General features: G+C 48.2%; 1 protein-coding gene across 1 annotated transcript in view; it reads right to left on the bottom strand.

The window, feature by feature from the left end:
* The window catches only part of LOC144273977 (uncharacterized), a 58210-nt gene extending 38659 nt beyond the window's left edge, over nt 1-19551 (bottom strand). The window contains exon 1 of the mRNA XM_077832705.1: nt 19501-19551. Coding sequence (XP_077688831.1) covers nt 19501-19551 — 51 coding nt within the window. The remainder of the gene's footprint in view (nt 1-19500) is intronic.
* Between the last annotated feature and the right edge of the window lie 4984 nt (nt 19552-24535).

The raw sequence follows: 24535 nt of genomic DNA, 5'->3' as shown, positions 1-24535 counted from the left end.
TGTCAGGTCCAAACATTTAACATTCAGGAGTCAGACCCCCAAATAGTGACATTGTCTTAAAAAATTAAAGACTAAATTGGGGGCGGGGGGGGGTGGTATTTGCCTTGTAAATTCTGAGCTCTTAGGGGGAAATCCCCTGTCCATCTACTTACTCTCCTGCTTGTTTGATCATATCTAGAGAAAAAGATTCCCCACTGGCTGCTGGGCGAGACAGCCCCCTCCCCCACCCCATGGGCTTGGGGAGCTGCCATTGTATCTTTCACCATCCCTCTCCCTTCCCCAGCCAGTCTCTGCTTTCTCTCATGCCTCCCCACATCCCGCATTTCCTTCCCTTTATCCCCCCACTCAGAGTTTCCCTCTATTACAGCTCTGTTCCCCTGAGCCCCAGAATCCTCCCCCTACCCCTCGATTCCTGTGGATTCCCTCAGCGTCCCCACATCCTGATGGCCCCATCCCGCCCCCTCACACATCCCTGCCCCCGCAATGCCCTCTGGCTCTCAGAATCCCCTTCCCCTCTTCAGCCCCCTTCCGGCTCCCATCCCGCTCTGGCTCCCCACCTGTCGCTGTCCCACCCCCATCCCTCACACTCACTGCAAACCACGGGAGCTGGCAGCCAGCTTTCCTCTGCCCAATGCAGGGAATCGCAGGCAGCCCAGCTGGGAGCAGCCTGGGACATCCCCCAGCAGACAGGCTGCAACCAGGAGCGTCTCTCCCTGGGGAGGGGGGCAGGTCTCACCTTCTCTCCACGTGGGGCACTGCCTGGGAGCAGGACTCTGGGTCCCAGTAAGTGGGTGGGGGGCGGGGACAGGCCAAGGTCTCTGCTCTGGGAGTCTCTCGAGGAGCAGCGGGAATGTTCCTCCCTCGATAGGAAACCTCCCCCGCCTGCAGCCAGGGCTCTGGGGTCCCCAGCGGCAGCAGCCGAGGTCCTGGGGTCTTGCAAGGAACCTGGTTTGCAGCGCAACAAAGAATCACTGCAGCGACTGCAATTCACTTCCCGATGCCAGGCTGAGTGACCCCGGAGATCGCTCCGCCCTGCGCCTCCTGGGTCCTAGCGCGACGGAGCGCATTTGGTGTCTTTTCTCCACAGCACGTTCACTGTCTGCAAGCCCTGGACTGAGCTGCAAGGTTTTGTCCCCTAGTTCGGATCATGGAGTTGTCAGTGCTATGTCCTCTGGTCCGAAAGCTCATGCTCAAATAAATTGGTTAGTCTCTAAGGTGCCACAAGTACTCCTTTTCTTTTTGCGAATACAGACTAACAGGGCTGTTACTCTGAAACCTGGTTATTTGTAGGGTCTAATTAACCCATCACTGGGCTGTAGGAAAAAACCCTCCAGTTCTCCTCCTTTCCCCCCACAGGGCAACCTGCTGCTCCTCACCCTGCCAGTGTAACATTGCCTGCAGGGTTTGTTACTATCTGGTAGCAGTTAGTAACATCTGTGTATTCTCCCTTTTGCTGCCCTGTCACAATTTGCTGCTTCTGCCTTTCCCCATCCTACAGTCCCAGGGCACTAAGTTGTGATGGATGGAGGCATTCCCACCACAGTTTGGTACCTCTCACTTTTTCCTCACTTTCTGGTCCAGGGGTAACAAACTGTAATGGATGGGGTTCATCCGTCATAGTTTTCCCACCTGTGTGGCTTTCTCCATCCTTTGGTCCAGGGCTGGTAAATTCTGATGGATGGGGACATTCCCAACACAATTTCTACCTCTCACCTTTCCCTTTCCTCTACCTTTCCCTATCTCCTCATCCACGGGTAGAAATTTTTCATGGATACGGGATATGCCTGTCACAATTTGCTACCTCTATCTTGAACTGGCTGTCCTGTCCACTTTCCTTCATGGACCCATCTCTTTCTCCTGCCATATGTCTTTCCCCTGAGGCCCTGCCCTGTGTCCAGGCCAGAAGCTGGAGCCCTGCCTGGGTAAGAGAGGCCCAGGGAGCCTAGGCAGCTTTGGGGAGCCACAGACCATTCACCTTCCAGGGGTGGGGGGTCCCAAGAGCAGCCCCTGGCCAATGTCCCTGCCCCCTGGGCCTCCTGCCCAGGGCAGATGAAGGGTCCATGGCTCCCAACAGCTGCCCAGGTGGCTCTTACCATTGTCTTGTTGGGGTAAGAGCTGCATGGGCAGTTGTGGGGAGCTGCAGACCCTGCACCTGCCCTGGATGGGGGCTGGGGACATGGACTGTGGGCTGCTCTTGGGCCCCCCACCTGGCAGGTGGAAGGGCCCAGGCTGCCTGGCCCAACTCCAGCTTCCAGCTTCATGAGGGGGAAGGGTCTCAGAAGGGCAGGTGAGGGGCCACAGAAGGAGCAGGGCCTCCTGGTCTCACCACTTAAGGAAGAATCCCTTACCCCTGCTTATGGTCCAGACCTTTCTTTATCCTCTGATCAGATGTAGCTAGTTGTGATGAATTGGGATATGCCTATCATAGTTCAGTTCTTTCATCCTTCTCCATTCGTGGTGCAGGGATAACAAATTGTGATGGATAGGGGTACACCTGTCACTGTTTTCCTACCTCTGCCTTTCCTCATCTTCAGGCAAGGGTAGCAAATTATGATGGATCGGGGCAGACTCATCACAATTTGCTGCCCTCACCTTTCCCCGTCCTCTGGTCCAGGGGTAACAAATTGTGATGAATGGGGGTGCACTTGTCACAATTTGCTGCTTGCCACCCTCTTTCCCCATCCTTTGGTCCAGATGTAGCAAATTATGACACACAAGAATTCATCTCTGTCACAAATTGCTACCATGGTGTAATCTCTATTTTACATTTGGACACAAAAGAAAGGTACTTTTATTATTTGGAAAAGCATTCTCCAGAGTTAAACTGCACGGTTATGGTATGTAACCTCCTAAATGAAGGTGTTATTTCTTTATTAGTCTCTTTCCATTGTAGATTAGGCTGTCAGGAGTAGCTCAGGAACATGAGTACTGACCTGAGGACTGACTGTCACAAACGAGGACACACACCACAAACTGGTTGTGTGTTCTACAATTAGATTTCACCAACCAAGTATCAAGTGTGAACTCCTCAAGCACTGTAACAGTTTTACCATGGAGTTATAGACAATCTCCTAAGGAACTGGTTTCAGAGTGGTAGCCGTGTTAGTATGTATCAGCAAAAAGAACGAGGAGTACTTGTGGCACCTTAGAGACTAACAAATTTATTTGAGCATAAGCTTTTATGGGCTAAAGCCCACTTCATCAGATGCATGCAGTGGAAAATACAGTAGGAAGATATATAAGTCTTGCCACCCATGCAAGCCTACCTTTTTGATAGATGGTCCAAATCACAACAATATTCTGGTTTCTCCCAATCCCAAAGGACCAGTCACTTACCCCAGGTCAATTGCACATCAGATCTCAAACCAAAGACAAGGCTTGTAACCAATCCTATAATAAATTAACCAACGATTTATTGGCTAAGAGAAAGAAATGAGAGTTATTTAAAAGATTAAAGCAGGCAAATGTACACACACGAATGAGTTACAATCATAACTTTCAAAAGGTAATGCTACTATGATAAGCAAGCTCTGTGTGTCCTTTAGAACTGCAGCTCTCTCACTTTGTGCCTAAAACATCTTCCCTCCCTCCACCTCCAAGCAGCATAGAGATAAAGTTCCTTGTGGCCAGGCATTGTTCTTCCCTTCACCCAGAGTTCAAACTGATTGCTTATGCCATCAACTGAGTCTTTTGTCCACAATGTTCCACAATAGCTTGTCTGATGTCTGAAGACCTTCTTGTGTTGGGCAGGAGATGACACCTCCTGTGATACACTAGTATTTCACACTTGGCAATGCTTCTCTCCTGACTGTGAGGTTTTCCCGGTTTCACAACAAACACTTTTATAGTTACCAAGCAGATACTTAAATGTTACCCTATAAGGTAGGATGCAGGTGTTATAAGTGAGATTAATGCAGGCAGCAACTGACAAGCATTTCATAAAGTCCAAATACTGAACACATCTCTATAAATCTAATGCCTATTTTAACAACACTAACAGGTGAGCCAGACTGGTTTCCAACAATGCATTTGTCAGTGTTCAGTGAGGCCTAGAGGCCTTGGCATGAGCTGACACCTGGTCTGCCAGCATTACACAGGCCACATAGTTTCTGTAGTACATAAACATTTAATGGACACAGGACACTGACAGAAATGTGAAGCAGTGTAAACAGCACTAGAAATACTTATGAATACCTTTTAAACACAAGCTATTAGATGGAAAATCTCCCATTGTTCCTTATTCAGACTTTGCCCTATTGTCACTGTGACACATATTAAACACGTTTTCAGCACAAAGTTTCTGTACTTTGGCACACACATCAAAGCCCATTGCCCTCTGGTCTTACTTTAGAAACATTTTCTCCGGGCTTTTCCTCACTGTTAAAACTGAAGTGCCTTGTCCTCACTGGGCTCTTACCTCAGAATAGCTCCTGCACCTTAGTTTCTCCAAGGTTAAAAAAAATACCTTTTTCAGCAGTGAGGAAAAGGCCTAGTGGCTACATTCATCAAGGCATTTAGATTCTGTGACTCCGATTGTCACAAAGCCTAATTTTTAAGTACCTAGAAAGTAACACGATTGACTCTGTGATCCACAAAGCCTGAGTTAGGCACTTAGACACCTTGTACAATGAATGGGAAGAGATACGCACTTTAGAGTGTGATCCACAAAAGCTGGCATGCTAGGCAGGGAGATGCCTAAGCTAGCCAATGGGAGATGCCAACAGAGCATGTGTCCTAAGCAACACATGGCTCAGAGTTTGGTACAGAATTCCCAACTACAAGTAGATGCGAGTTCTGCCCTGCAATCTACGAATAGGAACCCATCTCCTGGAGTCAGGTGGCTCAGGCACTTCCGGAGCCTAATTCCACACAAAATGGTCAGAGGAAAATGGTGCGCATCTTAGAACATAGGCACCGACTTCTGCTCACATCGGAGGGTGCTTGACCCCGCCCCGCCCCGCCCCCAGCTCAGCCCCGACTCCATCCTTGCCCCACTCCCTCCCACCCCTGCCCCGCCCCGTTCCAACTCCTTCCCCAAATCCCCACCCCGACTCCACCCCTGCCCCACCCCCATTCCAACTCCTTCCCCAAATCCCCGCCCCTGACTCCACCCCTGCCCTGCCCCTTCCCTCTCCCTCCCCCATTCCAACCCCTTCCCCAAAGTCCCTGCCCCAACTCCACCCCCTCCCTACCCCTATTCTAACTCCCGCCCCGCCTCTTCCCCGCCTCCTCCCCTGAGTGCACCACATTCCCACTACTCCCCCTCCTTCCCGGAGCTTGCTACACCACCAAATAGCTGTTTGGAGGCGACAAGTGCTGGGAGGTAGGCAAAGGAGCGGGGATGCGGCACGCTTAGGGGAGGAGGCAGAGGTAAGGTGGGGGGGGAGGGGAGGGGAGTTTGGCTGCCTGCAAACACCAATTTTTCCCTGTGGGTGCTCCAGCCCTGGAGGACCCACGGAGTTGGCGTCTATGTCTTTGAACTTTTAGGCCACTGGTTAGCTCCTAGGATGTGGGAGATCCCTTTTCAAGGCCTTTCTCCTTCTCTGATGGGGTAACTGAGCCAAGGTCTCCCACTTCTGATGTGAGTGCACTGACCCCTACACTAGAAGTTACAAAGGGTGGGGTGACACCATGTCCTCCTCCTCTGACCAGATTTTCATTGTGAGCTGATCAAATAGGCAGGCTCTGAGCTTGGCTACAGGACTGGGCCACACAAGCAAGATTAGCATTTTCCCGCCCATTGTCCATAGTTTGTGCATCGTTCTGGGACTTAGGTAGGAGACAGGCATCCAGCAGCCTAGAGTAAAGCAGCAGGGAACATGCTCTGAAGCAAAAACTAAGGCCCCATCTACATTGGCAAGTTTCTGCACAGTAAAGCAGCTTTCTGTGCTGTAACTCCCAAGGTTCACACACTGCCAAGCCACTCAGTGCGCAGAAACTGCGCAGTTGTAGCGCTCTAAAAAAACACCCTGACAAGAGGCGTAGAGCTTTCTGGGCTGTGGCTACAGCGCTGTGGTGCCAGTGTAGACATCATGGCAAATACAGTGCTGTGATTGGCTTCCCGGAGGTGTCCCAAAATGCCTGTTCTCACCTCTCTGATCATCGGTTTGAACTCTACTGCCCTGCCCTCAGGTGGCCAACCGTCATCCCCACCCTGTACATTCCTTTGCAAATTTGAAAGTCCCCTTCCTGTTTGCTTGGTGATGCATGCAGTGGTCTCAGTGCATCTTTCCAGGTGGCCATGCCGGCTCCACGCACCATGCGATCCCCTACTTGGAGCAATGCCGAGCTGCTGGACCTCATTGGCATTTGGGGAGAGGAGGCTGTCCAGTGCCAGCTGCGCTCCAGCCATAGGAATTATGATACCTATGGAAAGATTTCAAGTTGCATGATAGAAAGGAGCCATGACCAGGACACATTGCAGTGTAGGGTCAAAGTGAAGGAGCTGCAGAACACCTACCACAAGGCACGGAAGGTAAACCACCGCTCCGGTGCTGTGCCCACGAGCTGCCAGTTCTACAAAGAGTGGATGTGATACTTGGTGGTGACCCCACCTCCACTGCGAAGGCCCCTATGGATACTTCATTGGCTCATGTGCCAGTGGACAGTGGACCGAGTCAGGAGAAGGAAATCTTGGATGAAGAGAGGGAGGGGGACCCAGAGGCAGAGGATGGCTCAGAAGCCAGAGATGCATGCAGTCAGGAGCTCTTTTCTACCCCAGAGGAGCCTAGCCAGTCACAGCAGTCGGATCTTGGCAAAGCGGAAACAGGAGAGAAGGCCCCTGGTAAGTGGATCTGATTTGCGGAATTTCTGAAGCGATTTGTTGGGGGCAGGAGCGTTACAGAAAGCAGGCTTGTCTCCCACCACATGCCTATTCTGAGCGGTGCAACAGGCTGTTGATTGACTCCCTCACTTCATGGGAATCTCCCCCAGAGATCTCCAGGAAACTCTCATGGAGATACAGGGCAATCTGCTGCTGCAGGCTCCTCAGCAGAGCTGGTTTGTTTCTTGCCCCATTAACGGTAACTTTCCCATGCCACTTTGCCGTGATGTTGTGTGGGATACCATTGCTGCACACAGGCGAGCTACACAGGGGCCAGGGCGGAAGCTGCAGGCTTCGAGAAGACCCTCCTTTTATTCCCTGCTCACCCTCAGCAGCGAGATATCTTCCATAATGATCACATCCTGTGGAAAGTGTGGGGACAGAAATGATTATGAAGCCCCCCTGTCCAGTGCTGGCTCTCCCCAAGAATCATGTGCCCAGTGTACAGCAGGGTCCAGGAAGAGTGATTCATCCTGGCCCTGTGGCTACTCACCATTTTGGGGGTCTTGTGGCTCATGTGTTGTAATAAATATAAAGGGAAGGCTAACCACCTTTAAATCCCTCCTAGCCAGAGGAAAAAACCCTTTCACCTGTAAAGCGTTAAGAAGCTAAAGATAACCTCACTGGCACCTGACCAAATTGACCAATGAGGAGACAAGATACTTTCAAAGCTGGAGGGGTGGGGGGGAACAAAGGGTTCTCTCTGTCTGTGTTTTTTTCTTTGCCGGGACCATTGCAGGAATACAGGTCAGAACTCCTGTAAAGGGCTAATAAGCAATCTAGTTAGATATGCGTTAGATTCTGTTTTGTTTAAATGGCTGATAAAATAAGTTGTGCTGAATGGAATGTATATTCCTGTTTTTCTGTCTTTTTGTAACTTAAGGTTTTGCTTAGAGGGATTCTATGTTTTGAATCTGATTACCCTGTAAGGTATTTACCATCCTGATTTTACAGAGGTGATTCTTTTACTTTTTCTTCAATTAAAATTCTTCTTTTAAGAACCTGATTGCTTTTTCATTGTTCTTAAGATCCAAGGGTTTGGGTCTGTGTTCACCTATGCAAATTGGTGAGGATTTTTATCAAGCCTTCCCCAGGAAAGGGGGTGTAGGGTTTGGGAGGATTTTGGGGGGAAAGACGTTTCCAAGTGGGTTCTTTCCCTGTTTCCATTTGTTAGGTGCTTGGTAGTGGCAGCAATAAAGTCCAGGGGCAAAAGGTAAAATAGTTTGTACCTTGGGGAAGTTTTAACCTAAGCTGGTAAAAATAAGCTTAGGGGGTTTTTCATGCAGGTCCCCACATCTGTACCCTAGATTTCAGAGTGGGGAAGGAACCTTGACATGGTGGCAAAGTGGTGGGATTAACTTGAAATCATTTTGAGATCAATTTGAGATTTTTTGAACCAGAAGCACAGATTTTAAAAAAGGACATTTTTTTTCTCCTTTGGGCTGCTGGAAAGCAGATTTTCGACTGAAAACAGTTAGAGTTTTTTTTGTCTCTGCTTGGGGGCCACAGCAGAGACAAAACGGAATGGTCTTTTGTGAGCTGGAGTTTTCTCTACCTAAAGGCAAGGTAGTTAACCTCCTGCAGGCAAATTCACAAGTCTTCACAGACCTGGAGTTGATTTTTTTTTTCACCCAAGAGCAACTAGAGGGGTTTTCTGTCTATTTGCCTGGAGAGAAAGGTGTTAGGGGTTTTTTGGGGGGGATTTTTCTGTAGGCTGACAATCACTATCAGAAAACATAGGTATCCGGTTACAGCACAACCTATATATATATATATATATATATTTTGACAAGCTAAGTTTTTTGTTTGTTTGTTTGTTTTATTTCTAACTCTCGGGTGTAAAGTTAGTTAAAACAGAGAGGCTAACATGACAGAATCCAAGGCACAACACAAATTGGAGTTAACCAGACTGGAAGCAGTGAAAGAAGCAGAATAAGCCCTAGAGGCTGCCCACAGGAGAGCTATGGAGGCAAGGGAAAAAGAACTGGAGGAGAAGGAAAAAGAGAGGAAGCATGCACTGGAGATGGAGAAGGTAAGGGCTGAGTGGAATCTACTGGATAACCCTAACAATCCTTCCCCAACAATCCACAAATGGGAGCGACTATGTCCACAGTATAATGAATCCAGTGATATTGATGAATATTTTCTCACCTTTGAAAGACTGCACTCTCCATAAAATTCCTAAAGCTCACAAGATGACCACATTGGTCGCAAAATTGACTGAAAGAACTCTGGACATATTCAATAAGATGCCTATTGATGAGGCTTCTGATGATAATAAGTTCAAGGATTTGGTTTTAAAGCAATTTCAAATTACACCTGAAACATACAGAGTAAAATTTCGAACCCTTAAGAGAGGGCCTGGATGAAGTAATGTGGCTTATCTAAACCAGATAAAGGATCTGTTAGATAAATTGGTCAAAGGAAGGGGTGTCACTAGCTTTGAAGAAATCTGTGATTTGATGGCTCAGGAGCAATTCCTGAATATGTCCAAGGAGGAAATAAAACAGTGTTTATGGGATAAGGAAACGGACTCAGCAGGAAGTCTTGCTTCTTATGCTGATCGATACGAGCAGTCCCAGACCCTGCACTTATCCTTGTTGAACCTCATCAGATTTCTTTTGGCCCAATCCTCCAATTTATCTAGGTCCCTCTGTATCCTATCCCTGCCCTCCAGCGTATCTACCACTCCTCCCAGTTTAGTATCATCCGCAAATTTGCTGAGAGTGCAATCCACACCATCCTCCAGATCATTTATGAAGATATTGAACAAAACCGGCCCCAGGACCGACCCTTGGGGCACTCCACTTGATACCGGCTGCCAACTAGACATGGAGCCATTGATCACTACCCGTTGAGCCCGACAATCTAGCCAACTTTCTACCCACCTTGTAGTGCATTCATCCAGCCCATACTTCTTTAACTTGCTGACAAGAATACTGTGGGAGACTGTGTCAAAAGCTTTGCTAAAGTCAAGAAACAATACATCCACTGCTTTCCCTTCATCCACAGAACCAGTAATCTCATCATAGAAGGCGATTAGATTAGTCAGGCATGACCTTCCCTTGGTAAATCCATGCTGACTGTTCCTGATCACTTTCCTCTTGTGTAAGTGCTTCAGGATTGATTCATTGAGGACCTGCTCCATGATTTTTCCGGGGACTGAGGTAAGGCTGACTGGCCTGTAGTTCCCAGGATCCTCCTTCTTCTCTTTTTTAAAGATGGGCACTACATTAGCCTTTTTCCAGTCATCCAGGACTTCCCCCGTTTGCCACGAGTTTTCAAAGATAATGGCCAATGGCTCTGCAATCACAGCCGCCAATTCCTTTAGCACTCTCGGATGCAACGCATCCGGCCCCATGGACTTGTGCATGTCCAGTTTTTCTAAATAGTGCCGAACCACTTCTTTCTTCACAGAGGGCTGGCCACCTACTCCCCATGCTGTGATGCCCAGTGCAGTAGTCTGGGAGCTGACCTTGTTCATGAAGACAGAGGCAAAAAAAGCATTGAGTACATTAGCTTTTTCCACATCCTCTGTCACTAGGTTGCCTCCCTCATTTAGTAAGGGGACCACACTTTCCTTGGCTTTCTTCTTATTGCCAACATACCTGAAGAAACCCTTCCTGTTACTCTTAACACCCCTCGCTAGCTGCAACTCCAGGTGTGATTTAGCCTTCCTGATTCCATTCCTACATGCCCAAGCAATATTTATATACTCATCCCTGGTCATTTGTCCAATCTTCCATTTCTTATAAGCCTCTTTTTTGAATCTTCCTGCAAAAGCCATTAGGATTTTGTCTGATCATTTGGTGGCCAGGGGGACTCTGGCAGAGTTTCATGGCTGGAAGAAGGCACTATTGTTGCTTCTCAAGCTCTCCTCTCCCACCAGAGGAATTAAGAGCCTGATCCAACATTGGGACAACAAAATCAGCTGCCTCAATTGTGCCCCAACAATGACATCCTCTCCCTACTCAAACTTCTTCCTCTACTTCTGCAGCAAATTGTAGCTTATAGCTGGGGAAGAATATAGGTATGGGAAATAGTTACTCCCACGTTCCTCTGCCCTGTGTGTGATGATCTGGGAGCCTCCAGCCCATCTAAAGGGGTGTGACTTATCTGTAGATAGTCTTTGTGTGTGTCCTTTCTGTGTGTTGTCCCAGCTCTCTGAAGAGAGCTGACAGAGCCGACCTCAATCGCACTTCCTACAAAGACCACAAGACATGGTTTCTGGCGAAGGCACCCAGCCACAAACAGTCCTAGCTAGTTCCAGCAGACTTTTTAGATGGTAAACCAGGGATTTCTCATGGCTGGGACTTCCTTGTTCTGATCCATGCTCTTTTATAGCTTTGGCACAGAGCGGGAATCCTTTGTCTCTCTGGATCCCCACCCTTACTTCTAAATGGAAAAACCCCAGGTTTAAGATGGATTCCAGTATCGGGTGATGTAGTCACGTAAACAGGCTGGCTTGCAGGGAAACAGCCATTTACAGTCAATTTTCCTAGTCATATTTCTAGTTTCAGATACCAGAATGATACTTTAATTCAAATAGGATGAATATATTCAGTAGATTATTACCTTTGTAATGCTACCTTAAAAGAGAACTTATTGCATAAACCATATTCCAGTTACATAATATTCACTTTCATAAAACATATAAAGCGCAATGTCACAAGTACACTTAATACATTTATGCCCATGACAATGGATGCAGCTCAGTGAATGGCGGGGAAAAGTCCCCCTTATATTCTCTCTGAGATCCCTATTAACACACGAATACAAACAAATTACGTAATGCCCTTCTGACGTAGTGAGTTAACACCCTTTTACATATTGGGTCGATCGAAACACCACTATCCATCACCCTGTTGTCCTGAGCTTATCTTTAGGAGGGGTAAGCGCGTGCCTGTATCATCTTCGGGAAGTACGTTTACACCTTAACGCTATATCCGGATGTACTGGCACTACCCTTCTGGAATGTGTTTACATGACTACTTAGCGTATAGGAAGTTTTTACAATGCCAGTCCTATTCTTGCCAAGTTCATGTATCAGATAGTGAACCTGCACGCAAGCATCTGCTTCGTAACAGGGCAAGGCCTGACCTGCTCACAGCCCGACTATTGCTAGCTTTGCTTTTATATTAGCAGGGGTTCACCACTTTAGTTCATGAATAAGGCTTATACCAGGCCTTTTATAACAGGCCTAATATCTCAGGCTCCCTCTTTCTTCAATCCTGCTTTGCTCAACTGAAAGTGAACAAGGCTTTTGCCTCTCTGGGGGACTCTGATCCCTCTCCCTAAGGATGTGGGCGAATTTGCCTTAACACTGTATCCACTGCAGGTGAAGCTTGAGAGACAGCTGGTGGTGTGCCAGCACCTGGCCGTACATGAGGAGGAAGAAGAAAAGTGCCACCCACTTATGGAAGGAGATTTCCCACCTCACTGCCCTGATCTAGGAGATGGAGGAGCAGTGCCAGCAACCAGCACTGACACACCCCCCCGACTTGCTAAGGCAACTCCCATCTTTTCATGTGTTATAACATTTATACTGCTTACTGTATTTTTCACTCCATGCATCTGATGAAGTGGGTTCTAGCCCACGAAAGCTTATGACCAAATAAATGTATTTGTCTCTAAGGTGCCACAAGGCCTCCTCATTGTTTTAGCTTATCGACAGTAGATTTCAATGCGCTTTAAACAGGAGTTCAGTATCATTACATCCATTTTACAGTTGGGACAACCAAGACACACATAGGGCATGACTTGCCCAAATTCAGGACTCGACCCAAGGCTGCCCTGACTCCCTGTCTACTGCTCTATCCACTAGGCAACACGCCTTTTCTATAAGCTATTGTATTAGTATAGTTCCTTGGGTAAAACACCATGTAATCCTTCTGCACATGGAGTAGGGAGCAACCAGGGCCAGGTCCAATAATTAGGGTTTCCTTTTCAACTATACAACACAGAACAGGTTTGAGCCCCCACACAGTGACCGGGGAAAATTACACACCATCCCTGGGTGCCTATAAGAGCCAATACTTCCCCTATTGCAAACACAGAGTCTGAGTGTGGGAAAGAAACTTTTATTGAAGGGAGGGAAGTCACCCAGCATTAGTTAGGGAAAATGCCGGAAGCAGGACTCAACCGTGAGCAAAAGTCCCCCCTCCCGAGTATGCTGGGCAGTGTCTTTTGCCCCAGGTTCTTGAGTTCAACAACCAAAAGTTCCTGTACTGTGCCCCACCACACATCACCAACAGTGGTTCTCCTTGGTCAGTGACTGCCGCCCCCCCCCCCCCCCCCCCGGGTTCAGAGATGCATCTGTGTGAGTTCACCTCCCACCAGGGGTGGGGCGGGAAAAAGGCACTGTGCTTGCTTCACCATCAATGTGTAATGCACACACCTCCTGGGTGTGGTCATCTAGTGGCACAGAGATCACTTAGAGAGCGAGTTAAATGCGTCTACTCTACAGCCTTAATAAGTAACAGCCAGTTTGCTTTTAGCTCAGGCGATAGCAGCTCATGCACTAAGCTCCAGAAGTCCCCGGTCAATCCCTCCTACTGACGACCAGGGTCTGTCCTCTTTACACATGCACCACCTCTGGCATCACCACCCTGCCCGCTGCTCCGCTGGACATCCCACCAGTTATCATTCCCCAGGCTGCACTCCTCAAAACTATCACCTTCTGCTGCCACCTGCTACTCTAATCTCTGCAGGTCAGTCTCTCGAGGAAGTGGGGAAACTGCCTCTCCCTCCTGAAGCAGGGTGGTCAGAAACACTGTCCCACAACAAGTGATTCCAGAGCTAGTGCTCACTTAACAACACAAAAGAAGCGAATGAAGCTTTAATTAACTCTATCTTTCAACAGGGGGAGAAGCAAGTTAAACCATGAGTAGGCCTCTCAGATAGGGCCCACACCTCCTGGCAGGAACAGGACCTCATCCCCTCTTCCTTTCACAGGGGTCTGGCTAAGCGAGTTCAGTTCATATAAAGGTAATTCCCCCAGTCAGGAGAGGCGAAGTGGATCTCTGCCGCCCTTTACAGCAGAAATTCACTACCCCTGCGTTTAATACAAAAGTGATTTATAACCCAACTTTGGCTGGTTATAACCCAACACGAGCCAAAGATGATCACGTTGGCAACACCGAGGCAGAGTGAGTGTGTTCATGTAAATACAATCTGATGCTGAAGACTTTTCCCTCAGCTAGCTGTCAGCAGAGCGCTCATTCAAACCCTGCTTACAACCAAACCCCTAGCCAACATAGAGGTACCAGTACAAACACTGGGAGTACACCAGGCCTGCTTTTCTAACCCTCTTAGGAGTTTTATTTGTTAAATCACCCTTCCATTCAAACATTTCTTTCTCTGTCCCTTGGGACAGGCAGGATGGACGAGCAGACAGAGCACTAGGCTAGTGCTTAGAAGTCCCATGTTTAAGTCCCAGCTCAGCCACAGACATCCTCACTGATGTTAGCCAAGTCACTTAATGTATCGTGTGTCTCTGTCGCCCAGCTGTGGAAAGCCTCCCAGAGGTGAGACGGAAAAAGCTGATAGACAGTGTGAGAAGCTTGGGGGATGCAGAGAAATGTGGGATCTTTCTCTCCCGCCCTTAAAGATACAGGCAAAAAACAATTTTAAGGTGCAAGATCTCATGACCCAAGAGGACCTGGTTAGCCCTGGAAAGGGGAACGTGCAAATGGACTAGCTCAGCAGTGCTTCGGATATCAAAGTTCCACAGCTGTGACATTTCGGTGTCTAGAGAACTTCTTTTAGATTGTTTTGGAGGTTTTTGCAGATCCCTTTGTACTGCTCAGTCCTGCAACACACTGATCACTCATGCTGCGCTCCTGCAAACCATCTCAGCAGTGTTTATTTACAGTGAATTTAAAGACTGAAACCGAAGCCTGTGTGTAAGTGCTGTATGAGGTCAGCGTTGGAGAGATCAGTGCCGTGCCGTGTGCCAGCCCCCAGCCCTGTTGGGAAGTCTGGCCAGAATGAGGAGCTGAGCAGTTTTCAGATGGTAGCTGAATAAACGTCACACCCCAAATTTTGAACGGGGAATTGACACCAGATGCCCAATCTTTAAACACAGCATGACAAGTGCCCACAATCAAAACAGTTCATCTTTCCTGACTTCTAGAGGTATCAGCTGCCTGTCTGTGGCCTTTTCATGGGGTTTACAAACCCTGCACAAGTGCTGAGGTGGGGAAGGGCTGCAGCAGTAGCAGCCTGGGCAACTCAGGCACCACTGAGCATGCTTCTGGGGAGATGCGCAGCACAATGGGAGCTTCAGCAACCCCAGGTGAGGGGGCAAAGAGAGAGGCCTTTACCTGGAGAAGCACGGTTCTCCAGCAGCAGAGAGTGCATCTCCTGAGGACATCCAGCTGGTAGCCCCCGCCCCAGACACCCCCCAGGGAGAACCAACGGCAAGGGACAGAAGAGCGTGCAGTCATCAGCCCTAGACTGTGAAGATTTGAAGGAAAGACTTTGTCAGCTCCAAGTACATCCTGAACTGAGAGAAGGGTAATAAGAAGGGGCCCAGGTGAAGCTGAGCAAGGGGCCAGCTAAACCTAGGCTGTCTCACCCCCTGCACTCTCAGGATCCTGGGCTGGGACCCGGTGGAGAGAGGTTTCCTCCCTACCCAAGAGCTACTACTCTGGCTCCAAGCAGGCCAGTACAGCTGGAACCTCATCCAGTGGGCTGAGATTCCCTGAACTGACAGAAAGAGGGGAGGCAGAGGCCCAAACTACAAAGCCAGCTGACCACCTAAACAATCCTTCTATGGGCCTTACACTTCTTGCTTCAAACAGGAGCTTTATTCAAAACGCATTTAGTGTTGCTGTTTAAAAATAACATTACTTGTGATGACACTATAGAAATCCCCAGCATGGACGTCAATCCCCAAACCATTTCTAGTGTAAAACAGATTTTCTCAGCATGGCTGGAACAGTTTTTCACTGCCGCTTTATGCTAAGGCTTTATACTACGGTTCCATGCTTTATACTAGGACTGTGTTGTGCGCTGGTGGGGTGAATAGCCGAGCGTCATAGAATCATAGAAGATTAGGGTTGGAAGAGACCTCAAGAGACCTAGTCCAACCCCCATGCTTAAAGGACTAATGCCAATTAAATCATCCCAGGCAGGACTTTGTCAAGCTGGGCCTAAAAAACCTGTAAGGATGGAGATTCCACCATCTCCCTAGGTAACCCATTCCAGTGCTTATAGTGAAATAGTGTTTTCTAATATCCAACCTAGACCATTGCTCCTCATTCGGTCATCTGCCACCACTGAGAACAGCCTAGTTCCATCTTCTTTGGAACTCCCCTTCAGGTAGTTGAAGGCTGCTATCAAATCCCCCCTCACTCTTCTCTTCTGCAGACTAAATAATCCCAGCTCCCCTCAGCCTCTCCTCGTAAGTCACGTGCCCCAGCTGCAGATCATTTTCGTTCACCCTCCGCTGGACTCTCTCCACATCATTTCTATTGTTTCTCGATCTTTCTGCTGTGACCATTTGTTTGCCTCGAGCTAGTTGCAGGGACTGTATGATGGTGCGTTTGTTTGTTTGAAAAAGTTGACTTTGTTTGTTTGTTTGTTTTGTTTGAAAAGTGTGAATTTGGAGGGCTTTGTTCCAGGAGGGCCTTGAGTGGTTGATTGGAGGGAAGGCTTTGAGCTGGCCCAACTCCTTAGAGGCAGCAACCTTATAAAAAGACAGTCAGTTGTGAACTGAGTGAGAGGCGAACAGAGGACAGGCAAACAGAGGGAGTTTGCCTGGGAGTTCACCTCTGGTGGAGTTCCCACAGAGTGTTTTTGCCTTTCGGGCTCCTGTGAGAAGTAAATACAACTTCTGAGGATGCTCTTAGAAGGAAGACATGGATAGTGAGCGATCAGCTGTTGTGACCTACACAGGATGTGCCATGTTTGTCTTTTTCCCAGTGGATAGAAGTGACTTTGTCTGTACAAAGTGCAAATTGGTCTCCATACTGAATGAGAAGGTTAAAGGACTAGAGACACAAGTATCAACCTTGTATTGCATCCGAGAAAAAGAAGACTTTCTGGACAAAAGTCAGCGTTTGGTTCTGGAGGCACAACATGCCCAAGAACCAGAGAGGACAGCGCAGAACGGGGAAGAAAATTGGCAGTATGTGACCTCCATAAGAAGAATGAGGAGAACCCATGTACCCCCTGTTCAAATAGAGGTAAGAAACCTTTTTCAGGCTCTCTGCACAAGTACTACTGCAGAGAATGATTTGGAAGAGCCATCTGAGGGAAGGGATCAAAAAGAGACCCCCATAGAGCAGAAGGCATCAGAGGCATTGCCCTAGGGATGGAGGGTTCCACGACCACCACACCTAAGAGGAGGAGGTGGGTGGTGGTCAGGGACTCCCTCCTAAGGGGACCAGAGTCATCCATCTGCCGACCAGATCGAGAGACTTGAGAAGTGTGCTGCTTACTAGGAGCTAGAATTCAGGATGAGATGGAGTGTCTGCCATGACTGATCAAGCCCTTGGAGCGCTACCCCTTCCTACTGCTCCACATGGGTACCAATGATATTGCCAAGAATGACCTTGAGCAGATCACTGCAGACGACGTGGCTCTTGGAAGACGGATAAAGGAGTCTGAGGTACAAGTCGTGTTCTCGTCCATCCTCCCTGTTGAAGGAAACTTCCCAGGTAAGGACCGTCGAATTGTGGAGGTAACTGTGTGGTTACCCAGGTGGTGTTGGAGAGAGGGCTTTGCATTCCTTGATGGTGGAATGTTGTTCCGGGGAGAAGGATTACTAGGAAGAGAAATTGTGGTTGGCGTGTGCTACAGACCACTGGACCAGGATGATGAGGTAGACGAAGCTTTCTTCAGACAATTAACGGAAGTTTCCAGAACACACGCCCTGGTTCTAATGGGGGACATCAATCACCCTGGTATCTGCTGGAAGAGCAATACTGCGATGCACAGACAATCCAGGAAGTTTTTGGAGAGTGTTGGGGGACAACATCCTGGTGCAACTATTGAAGGAACCAACCAGGAGCCGTTCTCCTCTTGAACTGTGCTGCAGGGATGCTGTGGGTCAGACACTTCCTCTGGCTGTGGCCACAAGCTCTCAGGTGCTTGGTGGCAGGGCACTTCTGCCCAGCATTGGCCCCCCCTTCGGGGTTATGTTCCCCCTCCAAGCCTGGCCTGCACGGAGTCTTGACTGGGGGCATCTCCCTGTGTTGAGCTGCTGCCAAGGGTCCCCCTCACTCTCCCCAGCTGCTCACCACACCTGGCTCTGTACTGCTCCATCTGCAGTTTGACTCTGCCTCAGCACTGCCTCCAGCTCCCTAGGCTGCTTCTTTGGCTCTGGTTACTCAGCTCCTCTCCCAGCACAAGTCTGCTCTGTAGGCTGCTTTTCTGGCCTCTCTGACTGGCACAGATCTGCTCCCTAGCTCAGCTTGGGCCCCTGCTCTCTCCTTAGCTCGGCCCCACTCTGTCTGACCCAGGCAATTCCAGCTCAACGGAGGAGGGGACCCCCCTCCCCGGCGTCCTGACTCCCTGATTAGCCTGACTGCCCTGTCAGTCAGGCTGACCTGGAGCTTTGGCCTCGCCCAATTGTTCCTGGGAACTTTCAGTCTTAGGATCCTGATTTCCCATCAACACTTCCCCTTTCCTTTAGTACTGGGAGCTAGCCAACCAAAACACCCACACTGAGCTCTAGGAAGGGGACAACGGAAGTTGCCCGTTACACTAGCAAATCTTCCTCCATAGTGTGGGATGGCCTAGTGTCACAGCTCTCATTAATCCATGTGTATCCAGGGGCCTGGGACTACTCTGAGCCAGGCTGCAGACTCAGCCAAGCCCTCACGCTTTTAGTGACAGTGCAATACAAGACAATAGCAGGGTGCTTGCCACTAACCCAATAATCCAGGGGAGAGGGCCAGCCAGGGACACTCTCCATAGGGAGAGGGAACTGCGGGGTGTTTCTCTTTCACCCAGCCTGATGCAGGACTGGGAGGCAGCTGGGGCTGCAGCAGTGAGGAGGGGCTGATTGGGGTGTCTCTGCCTGGAGTTTGCTAGGCCTGAATGCAAACAGCTCCTCCTGGGGAGTCCTCCACTTTGGAAGATGCAGTTGGCCACCGCTAGGTGGAGACACCACTCGTGGCAAGCCTGCTGAGCAGATGTGCTAACACATTCTTGGTCCCCGGCAGGTGTGAGGCCGCGAGGTGAGTGACATGTGGAACGCAGAAGTCCCATAGTCGGAGAGCCTTTTGTCACAGGCCTGACAAGCGGGCTCTGTCCTGCTTCTTGATGTAGAACATCACCGTGGTACTGTCCATCAGGATTCAGACTACCATGTTATCCAGAAAGCGAGAAAGCTTGGCAAGCCAGCCATATCGCCTTGAACTCACTGATGTTTATAGACAGGGAATGCTCTTCCTGTGACCAGACACCTTGCGTGCTCATGCTGTCGAGGTGGACTCCCCATGCCAGATCCGACACATCAAAGACCAAGGTCACTGAGGGACACGGGCCCTCTAATACCGATGGGGGTTCTGTCTTCCACAACAAGGTTGCCAGGATCTGTGATGGGTCTGTGACCGCCCAGTCCAAGTCGTGTCTGCCTGGCACATAGACCGATGCCAGCCATGCCTGCAGGGGTCTGAGACACAGACATGTATGCTGGAGATATGGCCCAGCAACTTGAGGCATACCCAGGCGGTTGTGAGCAGGTGGACTCTCACATGGGTGATGAAGTCCGACATGGCTCATAACCTGGACTATGGCAGAAAGGCCCTGGCTTGGGTTGAATAGATCACTGCTCCATCACTGAACTGGTGACAGAGTTGATCTCAGTCCATTTATAAGTAGGCCTATATCCTGATAGGTGAACCTCACCGCGTTGAGGCTGCGCTGCACCTAGGCACGTGACCTGCCTCTGATCAGCCAGTCATCGAGGTAAGGGTAGATCTGCACCCTCGACGCCTCAGGTAAGCAGTCACTACATCCATACACTTTGTAAATGCCCTTAGAGCGGCTGAGAGGCAGAAAGGTACAGTTGTGAACTGGTAGAGGCGTTAACCCCACTACTAATGGGAGAAAACTTCTGTGACCATGGAAAATGGAAATATGAAAATAAGTGTCCTTGAAATCGAGGGTGGCAAACCAGTCTCCTGGATCCAGAGAAGGAACGAGGGAGGCCAAGAAGACCAAGTGAAACTTCAAACTCTTGAGATATTTGAGGAGGCATTGCAGGTCTAGGATGGGTCTGAGGTCCCCTTTGGCCTTTGGGATTAGGAAATATCAGGATTTAAACCTGATAAAAGTAAAACTTTCCCCTCGTGTCTTAAAGGACTTCCTCTACAGCCCCCACCCCACCCCCTTAGGAGGGTTTCCACCTCCCGGATAAGTAGTTGCTGGTGAGAAGGGTCCCTGAAGAGCAACAGGGCAGAGATGGGAATAGCGGGATGGGGGGAAACTGCAGGTGTACCCAGATGTTATGGTGTTGAGCACACAACAGTCCATGCAGCAAGGAACAGAGATAATCGGTTCAAAAATAAAAGTGAGATTGGATCCAAGCTTTAGGCCAGTGGATTTCCTTCGGGTGCATAGGTGCCGACGCCATGGGTGCTCTGGGGCTGGACCATCCATGAGGAAAAATTAATGGGTGCTCTGCACCCACTGGCACCCAAGCTCCCCCTCCCTGAGCGTGCCATGTCTGCGCTCCCCCGCCTACCTCCCAGCACTTCCCACTAGGCTGCCACCAAACAGCTGTTTGCATGCTCCGAGGGGAGGCGGGGGAAGAGAAGGGACTTTATGCGCTCAAGGGAGGAGGTGGGGAAGAGGCGGGTCCAGGGTGGGAATTTGGGGAAGGGGTTGGAATGGGGGCAGGGAAGGGATAGGAAGAGGCTGGGAAGGGGCGGGGTCTCATGGAAGGGTTGGAGTGGAGGCAGGGCTGGGGGAAGGGGGGGGTCAAGCACCCACCGAAAAGAGGGGAAGTCGGCGCCTACATGAACAGGCCCATGGTGGTGGCGGGTGAACATTCCCACATTTCCGAAACAGGAAACAACCCTCTGGTTTATTTGGGCATAACCATTCATGGATAAAAAACACACTTCTTCAGGTGCATGGAGTGAAAATTACAGCTACAGGCATAAATATACTGGCACATGAGGTATAAGGTAACTCCCTCCTCTTCATGTGCCAGTGTATTTATGCCTGTAGCTGTAATTTCCACCTGATGCATCTGAAGAAGTGGTTTTTTTACCCACGAAAACTTATGCCCAAATAAACCTGTTCATCTTTAAGATGCCACCGGACTCCTCATTGTTTTTATGTAAATATACATTTCCTAGTAGGCCAAGATTTTTAAAAATGCATTATTTGCCAAGGTCTTTATCTCACATCCTTGCTATCTGAAGAGGTAATTATCTTGGGGCATTTCTGTACTAAACTTTTTGATTATTATAATTATTTTTTATGTAAGAATGGACATATTGGGTCAGACCAATGGTCCATCTATCCCAGTATCCTGTCTTCCGACAGTGACTATTCCAGGTGCTTCAGAGGGAATGAACAGAACAGGGAATAATCGAGTAATTCATCCCCTCTTGCCCATTCCCAGTTTCTGGCAAACAGAGGCTAGGGCCACTCAGAGCATGGTGTTGCATCCCGGCCCATCATGGCTAATAGCCATTGCTGGACCTAATCTACATGAATTTATCTAGCTCTTTTTTGAACCCTGTTATAATTTTGGCCTTCACAACATCCACAGTTGACTGTGCATTGTGTGAAGAAATACCTCCTTTTGTTTGTTTTAAACTTGCTTCCTATTAATTTCATTAGGTGACCCTTGGTTCTTGTGTTAAGTGAAAGGGTAAATAACACTTCCTTATTAATTTTTTCCACACCAATCAAGATTTTATAAGTCGCTATCATATCCCCTCTTAATCGTCTCTTTTCCAAGCTGAAAAGTCCCAGTCTTTTTAATCTCTTCTTCTATGGAATCTGTTCCATGCCCCTAATCATTTTTGTTGCCCTTTTCTGTACCTTTTCCAATTCCAATATATCTTTTTTGAGATGGGGTGACCAGAACTGCACGCAATATTCAAGATGTGGGCATAGCATGGCTTTATATAGTAAAAGTGGAGGAGTTTGGTTTGCCAGACTGATCAGCTAATCCAATAATGGCAACCTATATGAAAAGGCTGCAAAACACCATGCCTCTGGACTGCATCAACATGCAGAAAGCCTTATAAGCTAGTCACTGTCAAAGCCAATTTTAGAAGAACTTAATGAGGCTGTTAAGAATATTGGAGATACAACTCAGTTTATGTGAACCAACATGGCTGTCTCATCATACTTTCTAGTTAAGCAAGAGATACCACACACTACAAACTGGAGGCCAATAACTGTAACTTGTTAATCCTGAAGTTGGAGACTTGTTTCGAACAAGACTGGCAAATGCTCGCTATCTGTTTGAAAAAATTCCGCTGACTCTCTAGATGCATGCGGTGCAACAGTGAAAGACTCAGCAGTTGAAAAAGTGGAGAACTCTCTCACCATATTCAAAAAATGTGCACACATAGCTGATGAATGAACCAATGCAAAGAGGCATCAAGTATTAAGTCACTGCATATATTATCTTGATTTCTGTGGTAGGCCAGTAGATACATTCTAGATGTTCAGGTTATAGAAGACACATCAGCTGCATCTGTGACATCTTAGAAGAGTTAAATGCTTGTAAATTGAACCCCAAACAGTTGGCTGCTTGTGCATTTGATGGAGGTACAAACTTCTCTGGAAGACATGGTGGAGTACAAGCTTTGCTCAGAGAAAAGTGTATCCCTAATCTCTCCTGTACGCACTGCAGAGGCCATCTACTCCAACTAGCACTAGTATGGGCTGCAGCATTTTCAAAACACATTTAAAAGCCATAAATTTAATGTTTTATACTCTTTTTTAGCAAGAGTCCAAAAGGACTGAATGTCTTGGAAACAAATAGAAGATACACTGGAACTGAAGTTTAAATTAGCCCAACCTGGGAAAATCTGCTGGCTTTCTCATGAGCGATTCCTGGCTTTTGTCTTAAAATTACTGCAACCGTTATTACTGGCGTTGGAAAGTATCCACCAAGATTAGACAGATCTAAGAAGTGAGGCTGGTGGACTACTTTTATTACTAAGTTCAGAGAAGACTATTGCCATTCTCTCTCTTGTAAGTCTACTGTTGAAACCAGTTGGGCCATTAAACAATGTCATCCAGGCATTTGCTACAACAGTAGTAGATCTTTGCCCATCAATAGACACTACCTTTGGATCAATCAGAGATATCCATTGAAAAAGTACTGGAAGAAGCAAATACTTCAGTCCAATGAAGGTACTTATATTCACTCCTTAAGTGGAGAGGACAAGACGTGTTTGTTAAGACAGCTGAAAAAGTACACAGACTTGATTCTTACAAATCTACAATAGCGATTTCTGGATTCTACTCAACCTCCACGTAGCTTTTACAGATGCCTGTCTTATAAAACACCTACAGTTGAGTGGAGAGAGGCACTATCAGCAGTAGGGCTGCTATGTGATGAGGACAGAAGAGAGAATTTGAACAAAAAGTGGAATATCAGATGACGAACAAATGAGGATTTAACTTCAACTTCTTTATCACCACTAGTGGTTTGACCCAATCTTTGTGCTATGTTTCCTGGGATGAAAGAAGTTGGAATTTATCTCTTGTTATGCCCAGTCACAACAGCTACCATTGAGCATTCTTTTTCCTCATTGAATAGAATGTTGTGTTCTGAAAGAAGTCATCTTCTGCCTGATCATGAGCACATCAGAAAGAACCTGAAGTAACGGACAAACAAGAAGACACCAACGAGTGCAAAATTACAACAAGAAACCAAGACAGATGTAGATGTAGTGCTTCATAGTAGGCTTGAGTAGCCAACTTTAATTTGTGTGATGATTTTAAAACATGAGTTAAATCTAATAAAATGGTCATGAAACATTGTAAAGTTTTTAATGTGGTGCCCTACAGCCCACCTTTGCCGTCATGGTCTCAACCCTCGTCAGCCCTCACCACCCTGAATATTCCAACACCCGCCCTCGTTTCAATTCCTTGGGAAAACTGGCCTTAGGCCCCGCCCCCACCATAGCCAGGCCTTCCAGTGCAAAGTTCAAATGTTAGGCAGCTACTTCTGCACTGCTGCTTGCTTTGGTCCTGTCTTCAGGGATGTGAGCCATTTTCCTGAGCGTGAGCCCTAGTTCCAGTTCTTTCTTGCTGAGAGCAAGGAGGCAGGGAGTCATAGAACCATAGAATCATAGAATATCAGGGTTGGAAGGGACCTCAGGAGGTCATCTAGTCCAACCCCCTGCTCAAAGCAGGACCAATCCCCAATTAAATCATCCCAGCCAGGGCTTTGTCAAGCCTGACCTTAAAAACTTCTAAGGAAGGAGATTCTACCACCTCCCTAGGTAACGCATTCCAGTGTTTCACCACCCTCCTAGTGAAAAAGCTTTTCCTAATATCCAACCTAAACCTCCCCCACTGCAACTTGAGACCATTACTCCTTGTCCTGTCCTCTTCTACCACTGAGAATAGTCTAGAACCATCCTCTCTGGAACCACCTCTCAGGTAGTTGAAAGCAGCTATCAAATCCCCCCTCATTCTTCTCTTCTGCAGACTAAACAATCCCAGTTCCCTCAGCCTCTCCTCATAAGTCATGTGTTCCAGACCCCTAATCATTTT

This window comes from Eretmochelys imbricata, chromosome 14, assembly GCF_965152235.1.
Source record: "Eretmochelys imbricata isolate rEreImb1 chromosome 14, rEreImb1.hap1, whole genome shotgun sequence".
NCBI lineage: Eukaryota > Metazoa > Chordata > Testudines > Cheloniidae > Eretmochelys > Eretmochelys imbricata.
Note: the sequence above shows the minus strand (reverse complement) of the source record. Positions and strands in the feature narration are given on the sequence as shown.